The sequence below is a fragment of the Empidonax traillii genome, unplaced genomic scaffold, assembly GCF_003031625.1.
Source record: "Empidonax traillii isolate 1590-97213 ecotype Southwest subspecies unplaced genomic scaffold, ASM303162v1 scaffold591:size1139884, whole genome shotgun sequence".
Lineage (NCBI taxonomy): Eukaryota > Metazoa > Chordata > Aves > Passeriformes > Tyrannidae > Empidonax > Empidonax traillii.
In genome coordinates, this window is record NW_020955784.1 from 401,940 (window position 1) to 424,201 (window position 22,262).

The 22,262-nt window shown below is 41.1% G+C and overlaps 2 protein-coding genes across 4 annotated transcripts in view; both read left to right on the top strand.

Annotated features, from left to right (window-relative positions):
* Positions 1 to 8,474, top strand: part of LOC114064889 (protein scribble homolog) — a 25,016-nt gene extending 16,542 nt beyond the window's left edge. The window contains exon 7 of the mRNA XM_027898310.1: positions 7,575 to 8,474. Within this exon, the coding sequence (XP_027754111.1) occupies positions 7,575 to 7,727 (153 nt within the window). The 3' untranslated portion in view covers positions 7,728 to 8,474. The remainder of the gene's footprint in view (positions 1 to 7,574) is intronic.
* A 6,074-nt stretch (positions 8,475 to 14,548) lies between these two features.
* The window catches only part of MLIP (muscular LMNA interacting protein), a 104,878-nt gene continuing 97,164 nt past the window's right edge, over positions 14,549 to 22,262 (top strand). For all 3 annotated transcript variants that reach the window (XM_027898322.1, XM_027898324.1, XM_027898323.1), the window contains exon 1: positions 14,549 to 14,697. In XM_027898322.1, the coding sequence (XP_027754123.1) occupies positions 14,635 to 14,697 (63 nt within the window). In that variant the 5' untranslated portion in view covers positions 14,549 to 14,634. The remainder of the gene's footprint in view (positions 14,698 to 22,262) is intronic.

Consider the following 22,262-nt stretch of genomic DNA (forward strand, 5'->3'; position numbering starts at 1 on the left):
CGCACACAAAAGCTGGGCAGCACTTACAAAAGTGTGGTGCCAAAGCTTCTCTGGCAGTGCTTGAGAGTGGTGTGGCTGTTCCAAATGTAAGGATGGACTGAATTATGTGCTTCCCTCTCCCAACCCCAAGCGACAAGAGGTGCTATCACGAGCCCATTGCTCCATGAGCGCAGAAGCACAGGTCACCTGCTTTCCTTGTGCAGAGGTCTTCTGCAGCCAAGTGTAACGAGGCACTTCGACCATGCCTGACCGTAGATTTATCTTCCCCGGAGCACAGGAGACGTTTATACCTCTCTCTCCATCTGATTTCATGGTTTCTGGATTTTGGCCACAGGTCTCCACAGCAGTAAAATACTTGCACTCTAAAGTGCCAGGGAAAGGGATGTAGCCAGGGATTTCCAAGACCAGGAGAGTTAAAAGTGCACCATAAAACACATGCTGGTTAAAATGTTCCTGATATGCCATAAGAGGGAAACTGTGTTGAATGCCTAGATGGGGTTTGCAGGTTCATATGGTTTCATACAGGCAGCTCTGCATTAGGGGGTTTCTGTCACACCCACCTCGCCCTTGCCCCAGCCACTGTCCTGCCCTGCCCTGGCTGCTGTGCCCACTCCCTCCTGGCGGTGGTGGTGCTTGTGAGTAATGAACTCACAAGGAATTAATGAGATCTCTTTCTCCCTCTTCGACTTGTATTTACTTGTTTTATTTTGGGGAGAAGGTTGCTTTTATCTGTCTGACTTTGGGAGGAAAACATCTCATTGCTTCAGCTATGGAAACCATCAGATGCTGGCTTAATGTGAACCGTGCAGCAGTTAATCTGCTGTTCTTGTTGGATACATTTTGGCATCCTCTTTTTAAAACTTTTATTGAAAAATACAGCTGTGTTACATTTTTTAGGCATGACTAAGCCCTTCTTCAGTTTAAATTTGATTTAGACAGCTTCTTCTATGAATACAGTTGTCAGCAAATATAACCTTTTTCATCTAGCAAAGGCAAATTTTCACTGTTAATGAGAAGGCTGAATTTCCTATTCAAGTTTAAAAATTTACTTCCATCACCAGTGATGACAAAAAAATGTAAGACTAAGTATGAAATCATGAAAACATTATTCATGAAGTATGTAAACCCTTGCAAATGTTCTCAACCAAGTCGGTATTTTTGTTTTCTTGTTTCCACCAACTGAACAGTACCAGCCTTAGCACTGGTGTCAGTGAAGATCAGCTGTTAAGTCAAATTTCAAAAATATGTACTATTTAGATATACAGAGCTGAGCTAGGCAGACATCCGTATTACAAGTATTTTGTACCTGGGGAATATTTTCTTTACAAAGTTAGCTCTTTGAACTAGGGTTAAAAGTATGTCTGGTTTTCTTCCAAAAGGCTAATCCAAATTCTTTTTCCCTGCCCCTATTCCATCAAACTTTGGCTTTTCATGTGTCCTATCACCTTCTGATTTGTAGCCTCTGTCCCCAGCGGCTGGCCTTGCTGCCAGCTGTGCTTTGCCCTGTCACTGCTGGTTATGCCTTTGATGTGAAGCTTGGGTTTTAGCCATGCCTCTTGCCTTGAGAGCTTTCTTCTCCTGCTAAGATTGGAGTATGGACCTGTGGGTGCGGGAAGGTGAGAAGAAGGGAAAGGCTTACAAAAGAAAAAATAGATGATGGGGTTTGTTCTGTTCAGTTTTAGCTTTGAAAAAGATTATAAAAAGACATAATGAACTGTCCTTTATGGACTGTTCTGCAATATTTTGGACAAAACATTTTTATTACAAGTAGACAAAGAAAGCATATGTGCACATCTGGAAGTTAAAAATTATTGGATGTTAACCTGTTGGCAGGATATCTCATCACTCTTTAAAAAGCAGCTTTCAGCTGAAAGCATCATAGCTAGTTGTGAGTTTATTCCTATTCTGTTTCAATATGAAAGAATTTTTGCAGCCAACACTGCAGCTGAGTTGCCCCAGGTTATTTAGATGGCTTCATTTTACTGCTTGCTGCAGAGGACTAGGAGTGCACAGGCAGCCCCTGTCTGTGCTCCAGTTGAAGGACTCCAGCTTTCAGTAGAGGCTATTCTTTCCATTAAATGAGAGTGTCTGAAATAATTTGATTTTTAGTTATTTAGTTATCCTTGATTCAAAGAAAAATTGTTTTTTTTAGTGAATCTTTTTAGTGTACAAAATCTTCATGTTTATGTTGAAAAAAGTGTAAGAAAGACATGAACAAGGTAGTGGAAGAAATATCTATAGTGAACCCATTGGTTCTAGTTACTGTACTGTACACTGGTCTAGTACAGGACATGTCAGAAGTGAAACTTACTTTTTAGGCATTGAAAATACAATTTCAGAGGAAAATGGAAAAATAGTAATTTATTTCAAATGATTAATTATACATTTTTGTGAAAAAGTATTCTACGTATTTTGACGGATTGGGATTGAATAGTAGTTCAAATATTATTTAAATAATGAGTGCACAATGATGGAAAGTGAGTAGGAGGACTTTGCAATTTCAATAGAAGTATTTTAAAAAAGTTCAAACACTGTTCAGTAACAACGAGTGGAGAAAACAGTGGAATAATACAGAATCTGGATAATTTGTCCTCCTACACCAGCATCAACATTTTTGAAGAGTTATGTATAGAAGATGGAAATTTCACACCTTCCCACTTGCCTTAGGCAAGCCACTTGAGATCAGGTGCCTGTGCTGAATGGTTTTCCTTATTGCCATTCTAAATGTCTCTTTCTTGCCTTGTCTTGAATGGAAAGTGGATATAGTTTGCTTCCTCTTTGCTGTGCCATTTTTTCACATAGGAAGTCTGTTCTCCTGTCTTCCCTTGGTCATGCTGCGCATGGAAATGTACATTCAAATATGAATAGTAAAGAAAAGCTCCAAGAGCAAAGCTTGCCTATTTAATAGAGTAAAGCTGAGGTCAATGAAGATAAGAAGGAAAATCTGAAATCCCCCTTGGTATTCTGGGAAGAAAAGCACTGGGTTTGAGAAAAGGATGTAACAAAATATAATGCAAGTTTAGACTTGTTGAGTTTTGTTTCTGTTACTTTGTTTCGTTTGTGTAGGTTTTTTGTAAGCAAACTGAAAGCAGAAAGGAAGTTGATAAGGTTTATATTGTGATATTCCTGAAGCTAGGCTGAATGTGAAGGCAGTGATAGGGAGTGCTGTGTTCCTAGGGGATGGTTACATGAAGATGGAAAGGCCACTGTGGTTAGAAATGTGATGGGTGTTTCTTACATCCATTTTGTGTTGGTTTTGGTTTATAGAGGAAATTAATTGACAACTTTTGATGCTAGGAGAGAGAGAGAGTAGAGGCCTGAGATTCTTTTCATTGAATTAGGCCTTGTACAAATGCACACTCTGTTACTTAACTGGATTTGCAATTGCATATTTGGCACAATCCACAACCAAGAGTTGTCTTGTCATTGATACCTTTGATTCAGATTTGAGGAAATCAGGGCTCCTTAGGATCCCATCAGGGAGACAGACACAGAGCAGGATAACTGACCACAGGGGAAGGAGCAGCGATGGGTGAAGGGACAGCAGTGGTGTGGGTTCACATGAGGCTTCAGAGGTAGAATGGGCAGGAGATGTGCAGAAAGCAGAGGGACAGAGAATACAGCTGCATATTGGCCAGAACATTTGATCTGTTAGAAAAACTCAACAGTATGTCTCCAAATCAGTGTGAGTCTGTATATGCGTAAGCTTTTCACCTGCCTGGAGAGGGTATAGAGGGACTACTGTAGATCAGAGCTAAGCCTGCTCTTCTCTCGCAAGTCCAGGTTTCCAGCCTTTGCAGCAGTTCTGGGCTGAGATGCTGTTCAGCATCTGCTGTAGAAAGCTGGTTGGTCATTTAGTGCTGGTTCATCTTTATCTGCAGCAACATGCAAGATTCATTGTAAGACTTCCCCAGCACCGCATACTTCGTGAAAGCAGTTAATACAATTACCATAGAAATGTTGAACGAGTGACTTTCGTGAATTATTGACTTTGTGATTGTAAGACCCAGTGTCATCATAATATTTGAAAGACAGTATGAAAGAACTCATGAAATGTTTGAAGAAAAGCTTTTTTAGAGAATTGGTTTTGATTCCTTGGAAGTGGGATCCCTGGGAAGTAGAAACCATGCTGATAAAGAGTATCAAAAAAATGTCATTCAAAATGGCTAAGATTCATTCTTCAAAAAGAAGAATAGGTACCGGTGGCTCTTCATGACTAACAGAATATATGTCTGGTTATGGGGAGATGTGCACATGTCTATTTTTGAATAGCACAGTAAACAAAGAAAGGTCCTCTGTGAGCTTTGAACAGACAGCTCAATGAAATGCGAAGTCTGGTCCTGGATATGACTATAGGTAACTTCAGGTAGGGCATAGACCTCTACAGTAGTTTTTGAAGTGTCAGAATTTCATTATGTGACCCAGTAAACCACCTGTATGCATAGGATGTGCATTTGCTGTAGTGCAAAGCAGCTGTTTGCTGGCTGTCCTTAAGCAAGAAGCATCTTTCAGCAATGAACAGAGCCAAGAGAAACATCCAGTGCATGGAATGCTTATAAATGCTGTCACATGTGCATGACAGGGCTTGTTACCTTGGCCAGTACTCAGGATCTATACAGGTTATTTAAAGCTTCCAGAAATGTGAACTTCTGAGTTAAAGCAAAAGAAAAAGAAAGGAAAAAAAAAAGGAAGATATAATTGGGCACTCAGTACATCAGGGAATGTAACTAAATTTATGCCTAGTTTTAAAATTAGTTTACAGCTATCAGGGGTGAGATTCAACTCCTGAGTGACACCTGTATTTTGGTGTCTGTGTGTAGTGTGCTGTGAGCCGGGGGTTGCCAGGCCTCCTGACAGTCAGTGGAGTTGAAGCTAATGTCAGTAGAGCCTGGGGAATAACTCATTTTACTTCAATACAGAAGCCTCCTGGCGGTCTACCTCAACAACCACAAAACATCTATATGCTTGTGTCATTTCCTAAATCAAATAATGTACAGCAAGGAAATAATATATAAACAATTGAATTGTGTGGTGTCAACATGAAATGTTCTTATAAAATGCAAAGAAATGCAACAAAGCAGCTGATAAAAAAGTTTCCGAAAATTTTGAGGCTACTAGTAAGGTGGCCACTTTATTTATTACACATTATTATATTAGCCATTCATTAGATATATGGACTCGCTTTTATATCTCTTTCAATTACATGTTAAATATTTTTTTAAATTAGTAAAAGGTAGGATGATTTTGTGTATCAGAGTAATTATTTGTAATAATCCATTAATTGATACAAGCCATTACTGATACATTATTTGACTAAACATGAAGAGCCTGACATTATTTTTTTCTCAGTTATAGAATTTAAATTAATTTTAAAACATTGCAATATAGTTCTCAAAGAACACAAAGTTCTTGGCCAAAAAATTGACATGATTCAAATCCATGTATGCATTTTTTACTGACAAATTGAAACATTGATATTTTGTCTTAATATTTCCCTTAAGTATACTTTGTCAGGAAAGAAACCAGAACATGCAATTTTTGAAAGATCAATAAATGATATGCTTTGTGGCACTTAATTAATCCTTTATTGCTTTCAGGTACATGAATTAAATGAATAATGAAGTTTAATTAAAATAGATGTATATATTTAATATTTTCTTGTCTTTATTTTTTAAAAATATTTTTATCTTTTTTTTTTTTTTTCTAACCTATGGAAAGTTTTTTAAAAGATTAGCTAAGGAATGGAAAAGACAGTTTATACCAATTTCGCTTTAATTATCAATGCAATTTTTGGCATAGAACAGCTAGTCTGTCAGGAAGCTGGAAACAAAAGAAAGCCTAAGGGGAATCTCCATCCTTTCTTGAACGTGGGAGGAAACACAGGGACAAAGGATGAGGAAAATCCTGAGGTACTTAATGCCTTCTTTGCCTTAGTCTTTAATAGCAAGGCCAGTTGCTCTCTGGGTATCAAGTGCCCTGAGCTGGAAGACAGGAAGGGGGATGAATGAAGCTCCCCTAATCAAAGGGGTTCAGCACCTGCTACACCACTTAGACACGAAAAAGTCTATTGGGCCAGATGGAATCCACCCAAGGGCACTGATGGAGCTGGGAAAGTGCTCACTGAGCCGCTTCTCATCATCTACTGGCGGTTCTGGCTAACTGGGAGGGTCCCAGGTGGCTGGAAGTTGGCAAATGTGATGCCAGTCTAGAAGAGGGGCTGGAAGGAGGATCCAGGGCACTAGAGCTTGACTAACTTGATCTTCTACGACATCCACTGAGTGGATGAGGGAAAGACTGTAGATGATGTTTACCCAGACTTTAGTAAAGCCTTTGACACTGTTTCCCACAGCATTTTCCTGGAGAAACTGGCTGCTCATAGCTTGATGGGGACACTGTTGCTGAATAAAAAACTGGCTGAGTGGCCGGGCCCAGAGAGTTGTGATGAATGATGCTATGTTCAGATGGCAGACAGTCACTAGTGGGGTTCGCCAGGGCTCAGTATTGGGATGAATCCTGTTTAATATCTTTATTGATGATCTGGAAGAGGGAACCAAGTGTAGCCTCAGCCAGTTTGCAGAGACTCCAAGTTGGGTGGGAATGTTGATTTGCTGGAGGGTAGGAAGACTTTACAGAGGGATCTGGACAGGCTGGATTGATAGGCTGAGGCCAGCTGTGTGAGGTTAAACAAGACCAAGTGCCGGTTCCTGCCAACAACAGCGGGCAGTACTACAGGCTGGGGCAGAGTGGCTGGAAAGCTGCCTGGTGGAGAAGGAGCTGGGGCTGCTGGTTGACAGCAGCTGAACATGAGCTAGCAGTGTGTCCTGGTGGCCAAATGGCCAATGGCATGCTGGCCTGTATCAGAAATAATATGGCCAACAGAACCAGGGCAGAGATCATTCCTCTGTACTCAGCACTGCTGAGGCCACACCTCAAATTCTGTTTTCAGTTTTGGGTCCTTCACTGTAAGACAGACATTGAGGTACTGGGATGTGTCCAGAGAAGGGCAACAAAGCTGGTGAAGGAGATGGAACACAAATCATATAAAGAGTGGTTGAGGGAGCTGGGGTTGTTTAGCCTGGAAAAAAGTAGTCTCGGGGAAGACCTTATTGCTTTCTACAACTACCTGAAAGGAGTTTGTAGTGAGGTAGGAATTGGTCTTTTCTCCCAGGTAAGAGGTGACAAGACAAGAGGAAGTGGCCTCAACTTGTGCCAGGGAAGGTTTATATCGAACATTAGGAAAATATCTTCACCAAAAGGGTTGTTAAGCACTGGAACACTCTGCCCAGAGAAGTGGCTGAGTCACCATCCCTGAAGATATCCAAAGACCTGTAGATGTGGTGTTTAGGTCATGGTTTAGTGGTGGACTTGGCAGTGCTGGGTTAATGGTTGGACTTGATCTTAAAGGTCTTTTCCAACCTAAACAATTCTGTGAGTCTTTGATGTTCTGTGGTGTTACACCTCTCTCATGTTTTTCTCATCACCTCTTTCCCCTGTACCTCTAAAATATCCCCTTTAAACGCTTCCCTGCTCTTGGTCTGACTCTTTTCTCTGAAATCTTTCATACCTTGTTGAAGATACCTCGGATAATCCTCACGCGCCCTTCCACTTCTGATGAAGATACTGACCAGTTGCCCCCAGACCCTGATGACTTTGAGCCTGAGGAGCCTGGCAGCGCAGGAGGCCATGCTTATTCGGACTGTCTGAGCAGTGTTTTTTATCCTCCCTAATAAAGTACTTTTCTGGAAAGAGTTAATGGGTGATTTTCTTTCCCATTGTTTGATTACATTTAATACAGTACTTGAACCACTATGCCTTATTTATAGTGAAAACCATCAAATGGAGGACACATTTGAGCTAGGGGAGCAGAACTCTGTTTGCATTTCTTTGCCTTGAACTTTGCTTTGGCCAGCACTTGAAACAAAATGCACTGGGTAAAGTTATGTGAATGTCACCGTGTGTTTCAGTATCCACTTGTAAGGGTGTCCTACAGCACCTAAATGCAATAGTGAAAAAAGCAGGTGATTTTTATTCAGAAGGTACTTTACCCATTTGGAAACACAGTGAAAACAATTGTATAGTTTCTTGGTTTTTTTAAAATTTTGTGTCCATGTTTTGTCTATACAGCTTATCCTTTTATCTGCCCCCATGTTCTTTTGAATTGTCCCTTTTATGTTGTTTTCTATGAGAATTAAAAAAAACCCCTATCTACATCTTTAATAGTGCTGGGGTTTTTTTACCCACAGAGAAATGCTATTTGTGTTGGAATTCTGTATCTCATTCTAATGTAATAAAGAATAGTTTCTCCAGGTATATCAGTAACGTGAATGTACATCAGATTTGAGTAAGTTGCATTTTATTAGATCCAAATGCAGGAGGCACCTTATGCAACTATGTACCTGAAAGTGAACTGAGAAGCAATTTCTTATGCTTGAGGAACTGCCTGAGACTCTTTTATTTCTCCTCCTGACTTGCATATAAGCAGAACACCTTTAATTTGCCTTATTGCAGTATGCCAGTATTCCATGTATATATGTGTGTGTATGTATATATGAGGTAAGCCTTTAAGAGAAAATGTTCCTGTACAACAGTGTTCAATCCTTTAATTCTCTTCACTGCTATTCAGATTTCTAGTGTATTTTGAGATGTTTAATAAGAATATGTGGGGTTCCAAGGTACTGCCTTAACTCAGAGGTAAGGTCTGGCCCTGCTAGACTGGAATGTCATTACTTCATTTTCATGTACATAAAGTGTGCATTGATGGTTTTTATGATGTTTGTACAGTTTCTTTTCCTGTAAATATAATATAGTACAACTCTGACCTGGTAAATCCACATCTTTTATTCCCATTCTGAAAGGTTTCTCGGGTGATCATTCATGTATAACTTCAATGAATGCTGGCATCTGGCTTTTCCAGAATTATGCAGTTCCCAGAGTCTGTCACAGAGTTAGAACAATATCCCCTACTGACAAAATGGATATTTTATTTTGAAAAGATAAGTTTGAAATAACGCTATGATATCAAGTCAACTGCATCCACTGTGGTTTTTTCGTTATCTTGTACATCTGCATTTCAATTGAAGATAGCAATAGGAATATTAAGCTAATTTCTTTCATTTGCAAAATGAACATCTTAGAATCTGCTATGACTTTAATATTAAAGACTATGTTTATATGCATAAGCATTATCTTAAATGATGTTGATAAACGAAACAATAATTAAAATGTTTGCTTCCCATCCCTTTTCTTCCTCCAAAATAAACAGAGTTCTTCCACCATGACTTAATGTTTGATCAATGCATATTACAAAAATATCAACCTCAGAACCCACAAACGCTTTGGCAATCTAGCTAGTACTGTACAGTTTATTACTGCTTTTTTTTGTGTCTTACTAGACTGCAGAAAAAAATAAACTCATTAGCTGTTATAAATCAGCCCTAGGCTGCAGAATAAATAGTAATTGAGAGTTAGTCAAATAAAAGTAAAAGTTCTGTTGAGAACCCTGTATTGTATTTTTTTTACTTCTCATAGATAGGTGTGTGTTTTAGATTCTTCATTAGGTCTTGGAAGTCAAAATGTTTGCTATTAAAATTCCAAGCTTTCAACCAAATGCCTTTGCCATTCAGGAAACTTTTAAACATTTAGATATTTATCTGTCCTTTTCAATTAAATTTGTTTTCAAGGCAAACTTCATATGGCAGTGTAGAGAATTTTGCTGTGGTATAAACTTACAGTGGTAACACGCTCTATGGAAAAAAATTGAACACACATTGACAAATGAACCCAAATACTTATGTAAATGGAGATGCAGCTCTACAAAATATATCAGTCAAAGCCTATGCTTATTCAAGCTTTTTATTAAGAAAAAATATCTGCAGTAGCAGGTGATTTTGTTCTGCTTTTGTTCTGCAAAAGAGGGGCAGAGGTGCAGGTCAGATGGTGGTGTCCTTATCAGCATTACTGAGTAATGTCTCTTTTGAGGTTTGGCTGTTTGATAAGAGTGGGCAGAGACAGAAAGTAGAGAGGGTGCAATGGGCGTTGGTCTGTTAATGATAGCTCATATCCTGTGCTCTTGCTTCCTGGTGACCTGGGAAGTGACTAAAAAAACCCACTGCCTGGAGCAGCCACTTGTTTTCTGTGGGGAACTGCTGCCACGTCATTTAAAAGATGGCTACAAAGGTATTTAATGCTTTCCTAATTAGCCACTTCTCATCATTGTCACATCCATCATTGTTGAGGAAGGCATGGCAAACAGTATCAATAAATATGGGAGGGAAGATTTTTTTTGGTGTGTATAACTCATCCATTGAAACGTATTTTACAGCCCAGGATAATTTGGTTTGCTGGGATATAGCAGTAACATTCAGGGACATCATGTGCTGAAACAATGGGTATCTGACAGAAAAGAGATCTGTTGTTCCACTCCTGTATGAACTCCTGGAGGACAACAGATGTAAGATCCTGCCAGCACGAGGATAGTCCACTTTCAGAACAATTGACTTAAAAAACCTGCAAAGAGAAGGAAGTGCTTACAGCTTACATGGACTGCCACGTCAGAAAAGGCTCAGAGCTCTTGGAATCAATCAATTTATTGTAATGTTGAAATCACCTTCCTTGTTTTCATCCTCAAACATATACAAACTTGTCCCTTAGGAGAAACTTTGTCAAGGAGCCTGCTGCTCCCTGTACATGACATGTACATTCTGCTTCCTCACATGAAAAGCAGAGACTGGCGGTGCCTGTGATGTTTTCCTCTTTTTCCACGCCTGCCACCTCCTGCTCCCTGAGTGTTTGCAGAGCCAGTGGGGTGGACCAGGGAGTGACAGCAGCAGCTGCCGGGTGCCATGGCAGGAATGTGGACCCACCTCTCCTAAGGATCAGCTTCCCACCCTTGGCTCCTGGCTGCCTGGAAGGTAAGCCTGCTTCGTATACTGTCCTAGTACTCTACCGTGCTCTTCATTCCTGCAAGGATCATGCCATGAAATGCCAGCTAGAAACGCTGCTGGGGTCCCGTTGTTTCCAGGCATGTGCATGTGACCCCGGGTGCGTGTGACCTGGAGTAACATGGGGATTGCTTGCTGGTGTGGCACGATAGGGCTGAGAGAGAGGGGTGAGCACCAGAAATAACCTGGAAAGCTTAACTTGTGGCATCTGCCAGACCGGCAGTTACAAGAAGTGAGGCAGCCTACTGAGTTTTATGCTTGTTTTCTCTTTCAATTTTTAACTGTGGGACAGGAACTCTCTCCACATTAGACTTTTAAAAATCACTGTGGGTGTGTGATTTCTGTATTACTCTTAGGGTTTTTAAATCACATGGCTTTCAACTGAGTGTAATATAATTGATCACATCAGGGTTCTAACTGTTGAAAGCTTGTGGTGTGTCTGATGCAGAGCAAATAAAAGCTATGGGCTTGAGAGCAGCAGTGCAGATGTGTGATGTGTGGTGCAGCCACTGGCTGGCAGCCCTGGGCTACCACCGAGCCAGGCTGGAAATGAAAACAGGCAAAGTAAAAGAGTTATGGAAGCCACATGAGTGATAACATAGCTTGGAGTGACAGGCCCACATCATGGTAGTCCCTCGCTTCATTCTCTAACAGCAGCAGATCAAATGAGCACAGAAAATACATCTGCTTGAATGGCTTGTTTACAAAGTACTGCTGTTTGGGATATTCAGCACTTGTCTCTTACAAAAAGCCCCACAGCCTTCCCCCTCATCAACTTCATCTCTTTGCCTCTAATTAGGTCCTGATCTGAGAAGAAAAACAGGTGTCAAGAGAGTAGTAACTGTAATAAAAAGAATTAATTGTAAAATAGCACAGTAATTTAGGCAATGCCTAGAACATACTTTTTACTCAGCACCTGTTTGCTATGTTTGCCCTTGCAAAGTAAAACAGGAAATGTACAGTTACTGTCTCAGAAAGTCCCTGGAGTAGAATAACCATTATTTCTATGTAGGAATAAGAAATGTACTCTCATAATTATATAAAACCGAATTTTCATATGGTTAGGATCATGATCTTTCCTCAGGTTTAGTGATGCAATATCACGCTGAGCGAGCTCAGCTTTTCTATGATGTCTCCAGGGTCCTTATATAGTAGCATTCAGGCTAGAGAAGAGCCCTGCATTCAGTATTTCCTGGGCTCCCTGTATTTGGGCATGATGGCATGAAGTTTGGTGTCATACTCTGTTGCATTCACAGCTTCTATTTTTTTCCTGTTCCCATCTCCAATGCAGTTTGCTTCAACTCCCTTGCAGTCGCTATTATATGCTTTTACAAGAATGTTAAGGGGAAACCTACTTGTGAAACTACATACACTCGTCACCATCTTATGTTAAAATTATTTGGTACAGTCACTCCAGTAGTCACTTCCTTGGGTCTTTCTGTAGTGATCATCTTTGACGTGGGTGAGCTGACACATGGAAATAGTATAAGACTGTGAAAGTAGAGACAATAAACATGACTGAAGATGAAGTTTTAGGGTAGTTAGGATGAGTGCTTAGTAACATATGGCACAAATGCCATGTAAAGATCTGCTGTTGCTTGCTTATATATGTCTCAAGTCCTGGATTGCTGCTTCATTGCACCACTGACAGCCTGCTCCATTACAACATGGATATCTGCTCCCCAGCCTGAGGAGGGAGTGACTCCCTGGGAGCTGCTGTTTGGAAGCCTGCTGACAGTCAGGATATCCCTGCCACCGGTGGGACAGGGCTGGGAGCACACCAAGCAGAAGCAGTTGAATGTGACCACCTGAGGTGCTCCAGTCCTTGTCTGTGACTGAAAACTATTGCAAATGGACAGGTTAATGGGAGTGGAGGTGCTTCAGGTTTTTTCACCTGCCCACAGGAATGGTCAGTAATGTAAGCAGCAGTGTAATGTAAGCTGCAGTTTGGATCCCACTGAAGACCTCCTTTGAGGTAGTTAAGTGGTGTAAAGACATTAAGCAAGTTCCTTGCCACAGGGATAAGTTTCAGCCTCACAGAAAAGATTTTGGCGATACGAGCTTCTTATTAATGTTTGCCTTCCTGCTGAACAGTAGAGAACTGCAGCTTTCCTCTGGGTATTATGTTGCTTACTCTAGTTCCTTTTATCCCAGCATTTCCAGGAGACACAGTGGGGTGTGTTTTTACTTTCATGACATCAAGCTCACATTTATTCCCTTTGCTATGGCAGCCCTTGCAGATTTGACTGGTTCTTTGCATTTGCTTTGCCACATTTACCCTTCTCCTGGCTGTCTTATTCTTCTGAAAAGAGAGGTAAAAGAAAAACTAAAGAGAAATAATTGTCACTGAAGTAACTTTTTCTTTGTTCTAAAGGATGTTTCAGAACCGGTACAGTCTAAGGTTTGAAGAGGGTGTTTGTCATCTTTTCATATGTAAACTGTTGGGGACAACTAGCTGCCTTTCCTTCCCATCTAAGGCTCTAAAGATTCCGTGAATATAGCATGTATCAAGAAACATGTAGAAAGGAGTGTACCTAGTTTGGACTGTTGAAAAATAATAGATAAGCAAGAGTTTTCATATTATTTATTTGCCCTAAGAGTTGATTTATTTATTTTACAAGAATCTTCTTTTACCAATGTGTTGAGTGGAAGAGGCGGAAAGGATGTGTGTTTACTAAACACTTGGTGAGGTGCTTAAGAGCCAGCTTTACAGTTTAGTAATGAACCACAGATTGACCGGAGAGCACATTCTTGTTTAACAGAAGCAAACATTTTCTGTGTTATTCTGTGTCGTCATGCTTGCTCCTCCCATGCTGATAAGTGCAGAACCAGCCTTGTGTGTTGATCAGTCCTTAGACAACATGAGCCCAGCTGATGTGGCAAAAATAGGTTGTGATATATACCTTGGCATCCTTAGCAGGGACACTGAGAGGTTCCTCCAGCACTCCAGCTTCTAATATTGGCCTCCTGACTTTTTCACTTTGAAGCAGAGCCAGGTTATTGTTCTACAGTCCACTAACAGATTCCACAACCAGGTTCTATATGGCTATTAGCTCCATTTTAGATGTTCACTGGTCATTTCTTCGTGGTACCTGCTGACAATTTTGCAATTCTTTCTGCATTTTGAAAGTGCAAAATGTCATGTTCTGATATTAGAGAAGGAGGCTACACTCTGCATGAGGGAATATGAGAACAGCTCAGTCCCAAACATTCAACAGGGAAAGAACAACAGTCATGCTAAATCACCGTTTTAAAGTATTTTCCTGTACACTTTCACGTCTACATAACATGTGGTGCCAGTTAATTATATTTGTCATTTTACTTGTTTAATAATCTCTGAACACAAGTAAGTGCTACTGAGACACAGCTATTAATTTTCATGGACTTTTCTGGTATGAGCTTTTGAGGTCGAGGGGGCAAGGAGAGAGTGAATGGGGCCGGTAACCAAAATTCCTCCTGAACAATTTGCTGTGATGCCAAACCAATGTTTATTGTTATCAGAGGCAGCTGTCTGCCCTTTCTTCACGCTTCTATTTGTGGATTTTCATTTGCTATAATTGGAAACATGCGCTGACCAGAAATCACCACAGTGCTGCCTGATACTTTTCTCTCCTAAAGTACACGGGTACCTAACATGTAGTCAGGTTGAATCACTTCTGCTTAGGATATTAAGTGGTTTTTATTCCCCTGGGAAATGGATTTAGGAAAACATGAAACCAAAGTCTCGGAAAGAGCGGCTTTAGAGGAAAAGCAAACGGTAAGATATATAGAGAAATGTTGATATTTTTATTTTTTTAAATTTAATTATTAGAGGAAAAAGGAAATTATCCCTTGTACTTTATAGGAGTATTTCCTGCATTCCTTTAACCACTGACTTTGAAATTGAAACTTCGTGTATGCTAAATTAATTATGATGGTACTTTTCTGTGGAAATCATGGAAATTTGTGAATGTGTATTGTGTGCATGTGAAATGCAAATCCTGAAATCTACTTAAACATTGATTTGCTACCGTAACCCAAACTGATAGCTAATAGTCTGTGGTTTTCTTGGATTTTTCTTGAAGAACTATTGAATACATTTGCACATTATTTTCCATAGCTTTAGATCAGTAAATGGCAGAAGAAATTGTTGTGTCTGGAGTGAATCTGGAACTTATTGAAAAGAGGTGTGGTCAAAACAAATAATTAGGAGAAAGTGAGAACAGTCAAAACACAGCTTATTCCTAATTATCTTAGGCTTGCAATGCAATTTATAATTTCCTTTATATTAGCATGGTTATTTTCTCGATTTCACAAAAAGAGCAGTTTATTCTTGGCTTTGCAAAGCTGTGAAGAAAGGGGACCATCACTCTTGCTAAGAAACAAATTAGCGCTGAATTTTTTAGCACTTATCTTAAATACTGGTGGCAGTTGTGTAGATTTTGTTTCGTAGTAGGCCAACATTTACTCCTGTTTAATCATAATGTTTTCCTCATCTAGCCTCAGTTAAGTGAGTCTTGGCAAGCTTGTGCGTTAATTACAAATTTAAGTAAAACTTCACCAAGGCAAGGTGCTTTGGTTTGGAAATTGGGAAAGTGCTGAAACTGAAAGTAATGACCTGCCCTTAAAGTACCTTTTCTTTTTTTTTCAAAAAGAAGCATTTATCTAAAGGATAATATCTGAAAGGTCATTGCTAAAGCTGCAGCATGAAGTTCTAGGAATATTATTTATTCTTTGACTTGTTCATTTTCTAATTAATGGATTAATTCTTTAGACAGTGATCTCGTGTTCAGTTTTTGATATATAAAATATAAGGAAAACTCTTCAAAACTAAAACAAGTGTAAAATCCCCTTAAGCTTCAGGAAAGCTCTCAAAAGAAATCTGTGAAACTTTGTTCTAGCTTATACATAGAGAAAATATATGGCAATGTAATCAGCCAGTATGATTATCTGATTACAGACTCATGCACAAAGAATTCAGCAGTCAACCTTAAGTAAGCCTTTTCCAAAATGCAGAGTGCTTCATTTGGAACCCTAATGATCTGCTGATGACTTTATCTCTGTGCATCTTTTACTAATTTTAAGAATAGCAAAGTGGAGCAAACAGAGACCCCACTATTGGGAGCCACACTAACACCCATGTCAGGTCACACACTGTTCAGTAGTTTCAAAACTAAATCCTGCCAACATGTTGAGCTGAAAGAGTTCCCGTTAGCAGTGACAGGTCACGTTCCTGCGGGTGCGCAGTGAGGGGGATGGAAGAGGCCTTGGCTCAGTGGGTTTCACAGCACTGTTGACAGTGGGGGAATGCTGTGGTCCTGAGCCAGTCCTCCTGCCCCTTTCCCTGTCCCCTTTCAGCTGAGCCCAACTCTCCTCTCTGTTCCACCTCTCTCTTTCTTTGCCTGTTTACTCTTAATGCCTTTCTTCCACCTCCCTCTTTCTTTGCCTGTTTACTCTTAATGCCTTTCTTTCTGTTTGCTAGATTGATTTCTCTTTGCCCCTACATTTTTTCCCTAGTTTTGTATCTCCTGGGCTTTTATTGATTCTGCCCCTTGGTACATGGGGTCAGGTCAACTGACTGCATGGGAGCAGTGTCAATTTGTGGTACAGATACTATTTGTACATGTTATTGCTGATATCTGTTCACATATTTAACTTCAGTAGAGCAAATACATAAACTATTTCAAATTCCTGCTTCCACATTCTGTGCTGCCTTTTTGCACTTCAGCTTGGTTACAAACTCCCTGTTTAGCTACACTGGTGTCCTGATAAGTCTGCTTGTCTTCCTGAGTCATGGACCATCTTGCATGATTAAGAGGTTGCTTTCAAGGATGAGATGGCTTTCCCAAGCTCCTTGTGTTTTCAAGCTGCCTTCCATAGTATCCCACTTACCACCTCCTGGATAAGCTGAAGTCAGCTTTCCTAAAGCCCAGGCTGTGTGTTTGGGTATTTGTCTTCCTCAGTCCCCCACAAGATCTTAGGCCTTGCTATTTCGCAGTCACTACAACCAAGCCTGCCACTGAGTATGATATCCCCAGCCACTTCTTACTTGTTTCTGAATAACAGATCCAGCTGTCATGACATGGGTTGGTCCATCAGGTGCCTGAATCAAGAAGTGTTCCTGATACCCTGCAGAAATTGTCTGGATTGCTTGTTCCCTGCCGTTTTGTTCTCTACAAGTGTCACAGAAGCTAAAGTCTCATGTAAAAAAATCCCAGGGTGTGCAATGCAGATACTTCCTTGAGTTGTTTAAACAAGTTGTTGTGAGGAGCACTGCTCACTTCCTCACTCCATCCGTGCTGTTTGTAGCTCAGCCCCACCATGATGTCACCCTTGCTGACCTCTCCTCTGATCCTGACCCACAAGTCCTCACCCAGCCCTGTAAAAAAGTTCTCCACATTTAAGCTGCTGCTTCACCCAGAGATTCTGTCTTACTTATTTTCCCTGTCTTTCTGTCTTTCCGTGTCCCTTGCAGCACTATAGCCATGTGAGCTATCCCACAGCATCTCAGTTATTTCTACAATGTCATCGTTCTATTACTTATATATGTATATTTGTGTGTAAGACAAATCTTGGATTTGTCTGTGTTACAAGTATTTCTAGCTATTTTCAAAAGAAAAAAGTTTATGTCATCCTGAAAATATTTTGACTGTAGTGACTTCATATATGAAGTGGTATTGTACCTTTACATTCACTGCTTATTGTGGATGAGATAAATAATATAAAATTCTCTGCCACTTCAGGCTATTTCATGTAATATTTATGAAATTTATTGTTAAAGAATTCTCGTCCTTGCTTCCTGGAGGAAAACTCCTTGGCAGCCAGAATCCTGAAGAGTCTTTGTATGGAGCTGACTGTGGAAATGGAAGATAATGGAGGGCCCATTTTGTAATGGGAAAATAGAATGACTCACTATAAAATAGATTGGACTAAGCAGATGGACTCAATTTTCCTTTTCATAGTTTTGATATCTCAGGACAGAGTAATTCTAGAGTTTCCCTTTGAAATGATGGCTCAGCTCAAAATAGTCTGTTTTCATTCTTAGTCCTCCTCTCTTAGTGCATATTCCCTTGGTTATTTGAATTATTAATTATATTTCATACTTGTCTGTTTCCTATTTGATCTATTTTCTCCCCACAAGAAAAACACATAAATTATTGCATTGAAAATAATGTTTACGTTGACATGTTTAGCAGGGAACTTTCGATTTTCGTACTTTAGTTTGTAGTATCAAAGGGTTTTTTACTTTCTTCATGCCCTGAGCAGCAATAAATAACAGTCCTACACAGAAAATAAATTCAATCAAATGAATATATGAGTCAAAAAGAGTTTCATTTACTCTTTGAAATGGCATTAAGGTTAGGTTTTGGATAAGAACGCTGCAGGACTTCATTCAGGGAATTAGCTTTTACTTTTCACAAACAATGTGTGAAGGCCGCTCATACAGAGCAAGGCAGTTCGGATAGAGCTCACCCAAGTGAAACAATGATTAATCCATGTACACTGGTAGCAACATAAAGAGTCCTGTCATTATCAGGTCTTCTCCATGGGAAGCATGGGAAGTAGAGACTCCTTGAAGATGTCAGCCTGTTTCCTGAAGTTTGCCACTTAAGGGAGCCCAAACAGAACTGAGGATGGTGACTAATGAGGTGACAACTGTTGACTCCCTCTAATGCAGAGAGGCCCTGCGGAGAGGCCTCAACAAATCAGAGTACTGGGCAATCAGCAACCATATGAAGTTCAACAAGGGAAAGTGCCGGATTCTGCACCTGGGACAGGGCAAACCTGGATGTATATACAGACTGGGAAATGAGATGCTGGAAAGCAGTGCCATGGAAAGGGACCTGGAGGTCCTGGCCAATGGCAAGTTGAATATGAGTCAGCAGTGCCCTGGCAGTCAGGAGGGCCAACCATGTCCTGGGGGGCATCAGGCAAAACATCACCAGCTGGTCAAGGGAGGAGATTGTCCTGCTCTGCTCTGCCTTGGGGCAGCCTCATCCTGAATATTGTGGCAGTTTTGAGTACCACAATGTCAGAAAGATATTAAGGTCTTAGAGAGTGTCCAAAGGACAGCAATGAAGATGGTGAAGGGCCTTGAGGGGAAGCCATGTGAGGAGCGGCTGAGGTCCCTTGGTCTGTTCAGCCTGGAACAGGCTCCCCAGGGAAGTGTTCACAGCACCAAGCCTGACAGAGTTCACAAAGTGTTTGGACAATACTTTCAGGCACATGGTGTGACTCTTGGGGATGGTCCTGTGCAAGGCTGAGGGTTGGACTCGATGATCCTTGTGGATCCCTTCCAACTCAGCGTATTCTGTGATTCTGTGACTGGTCCTGCTTGCAGGTTTTGTTGTTGATTTAATGACATGTAAACCAGGTAAGAAGTGAGCATGAGATGGGAAGGGTTGTTTGAAGAGCAGAAGATAAGAGGAGAGCTGGGTGGAGGCTCGTTAGAGTGGGCATGGCAGGAGGCACCGGGTACAGTCATGCCCCTGCAGAGACCTCTTCTACCAGGTCACCCTCACTCGTGCTGGTGAGGACTGGTGTCTGAGAGGTAGAGATGACAGCACACCTTCTGGACTCAGGCTGTCCCTTCTTTATCAGAAGCAGAACACCATGGCCAGTGCTCTGTGACATTATCTCTGGGCATGCACAGAGCAGGTACTGTCTGATGGCACTGCAGTGCTCCGTGTGGGCAGCTGCAGCACAGGCCAGAGAGGCACAGTAAAACCTCCGTGCAACAGAACAGGGAAGGGAGAGGAGCCAAGGGAAGAGTGTGTCGTTGTGCAGATACAGGGAGTCTAACACTTGGACAACAGGATCATCTTTGGCAACAGCAGATATTTCTATGGTTGAGCAACAACAGAACAGCTGCTTCTGCCCGTGGCTTTGGAGAGGAACTGCTTATGCCTATGTGACACACCAGCCTGTGAGCCTCTCCTAGTGTCCACAAGTAAGCACCCTTCCAGATCTCTCCAGTGGGTGGGGGGAGCGAGCCTGGAAAAGTTGAGGTGGGAGGGATACGATTGCTGCTCCAGGGAACAATTTGGATTGGAGTCTCTGAGAGGGGCAGGTCCGTAGTTCCCTGTACATCCTGTATCTGGCGTCCGTGCAGGGCTCAGGGTCTGCGTGCTCGTATGTGTCTGGCCAGGACAGCAGTGTAAGATCATGGAACAACACACTGAGGTCACCCAGTCGTCTTTTTCTTTGGAAAGAGGAGGGAATCATTGCTGCTTGTGAGGATGGCAGGGATTCAGAGAGGTTGAAACACAGTGATATAGCCCAGAGTGCAGAACATACAGGTGCTTCTGTGGGTTACGCACTGTGAGAAAGCTGGATAGACCAATATAAACCCCTCCTCCTCTCTGTGTGTTCTCTTACCTAGCAAAAGACAGGCTGGTGGCTGCTAGGCTGCCTACTTACATTCAGGTGAGAGGGTAAGGGTGAAAGGCAAAGTGAGGGGTTTTTTTTTGTTGTTGTTTAAATCCTCTTTCTACACTGGTTTATTTTATACTTTGACTTTTCTACTTGCCCATCCTCCAAGAACACACCTACCCGCAAAAGAAACTCCTAAAGATAAGTTACCTGCCTGAATCCTTTCTTCAATTTGGTAATTCAGTGCTGAAGTGTGAGTATCATGTTCAACTCATGGCACAGGAAACTAACTGCAAATACTTTACTGTAGAGTCAGGCAAGGTTTTGTGTGAGTATACATTTAAACGGTTCCTATTTATCTTAGAGGAAAGCTTTAGTTCTTGTTCTGGAGCTTGTATGTGACCTCCTCGGGGAGCTTTTGACATGCTGCTAAGTTCAGCTGAGTTGACACACTTGAGGCATTTTGTGCTACTTCGCACCAAATTACAGCAGCCTTGGCTAAAAACGTTGCTCATGAGAGACACTTTAAAATGTCCCTGAGCTCTGAAGATCAGGACTGAGGCTCTGTATTAGCTACAGCAAGAAACTGATAAGATCCTAGCACGGAAGCAACTGTGTCGTGCTGCACAGGTATAGGAAAATGGCCGAGACAGCACTCCAGCTAGGAGATCAGCATTTCCTCCTGCTTACCTAGGGTTGCATTCCTGCCTGGCTGTTTGGAGGCATGGATTGCTTCAGCAAGTGTCACCAAGGAGGAAAGAATGAACTTGGATGCAGCACGTAGCAGCATATTTTTGGCACTGTTGATGTGACATTAAACAGGACCAGAGCAAGTGGGAAGCACTGAATTCTGGTCTGCCCTTCTTTCTAACTCTGTCACATAATACAAGTGCAATAAAGCAAGAGCTACCTTTTCTGTATTCTAAAGCTAATCTTACAGAGGCTGGAACACTTGATGTAGGCTTTGGTTGATCAGTAGGAAAAGAGCTGTCTTGGAGACATGTTATCAGTGCACTTTTGATGGAGATTATGTGAAATATTACCATGCAATCTCACACGGGGGTTCAGAAGACAAGGGCAGCAGATCCTTGCAAGGTCTTGAATGTTATGGTAAAAGAAGCTTTTCATGAACAAGTAGTAATTGCACATTTTAACATTTTGGAGTGAGGAAATATAAGAACCTCTATAACAACTGGATCAGTTGCTACCACAGAGTCATGCAGGACAATTCATGTGATTGGATTCTCGGAGAGTCAGCAAGGAAAAGAGTACTAGCATGGAGAGACAGCCCCTGCTGATGAATTAAAGCCGTTTTGGGAAATATTTCTAAGCACTAGAACTCTCTTGAATTCAGTTAAATGGGAAGATTGTTCTGTGGTGTGGTATGCTATTGGTTTGATACTTGTATAACTTGAGAGATGGAATGAGTGAGAGACCTTTTCCAGAAATAAGTTTGGCTTACAGAGACCATTACTGAGAAAAATGTTATTTTTTTCAAAAGATATACCTCAGGAATGTGTGAGTTACCAGTGATACTTGTGAAGATGTTCACTGTCCATTGCTGCTGCTAACACTGAAATTTGGGATTAACACTATGAAAAGCTCCTTCATTAGAAGTGTAGGGCAGTACTGTAACAACCAGGGATTTTGTGGACTATCCTCTCGGAGAAATTTTCAGGGCTTAACCTTATGAAGCCATGGCTGACTTGACCTTGCTTTGGCAGTAGTCTTACTTGGATCCATATGCTGGAGTGGATGACCTCTGGAGGTCCCATCCAAACAACATTTCTTTCTTTTCATTTTGAAGCTGCAGTGCAGCATTTGTCATGAAACATGCTAATAGCTTTTTTCATCTGCAAATCTCCTTTAACACATTTAATATGGATACACAATAAGACTGTGCTTATCATTGACATCTTTTTCCAACATTTTAAACCTAATGCTTTCAATTCACTGTTCTTTGAATTTGAA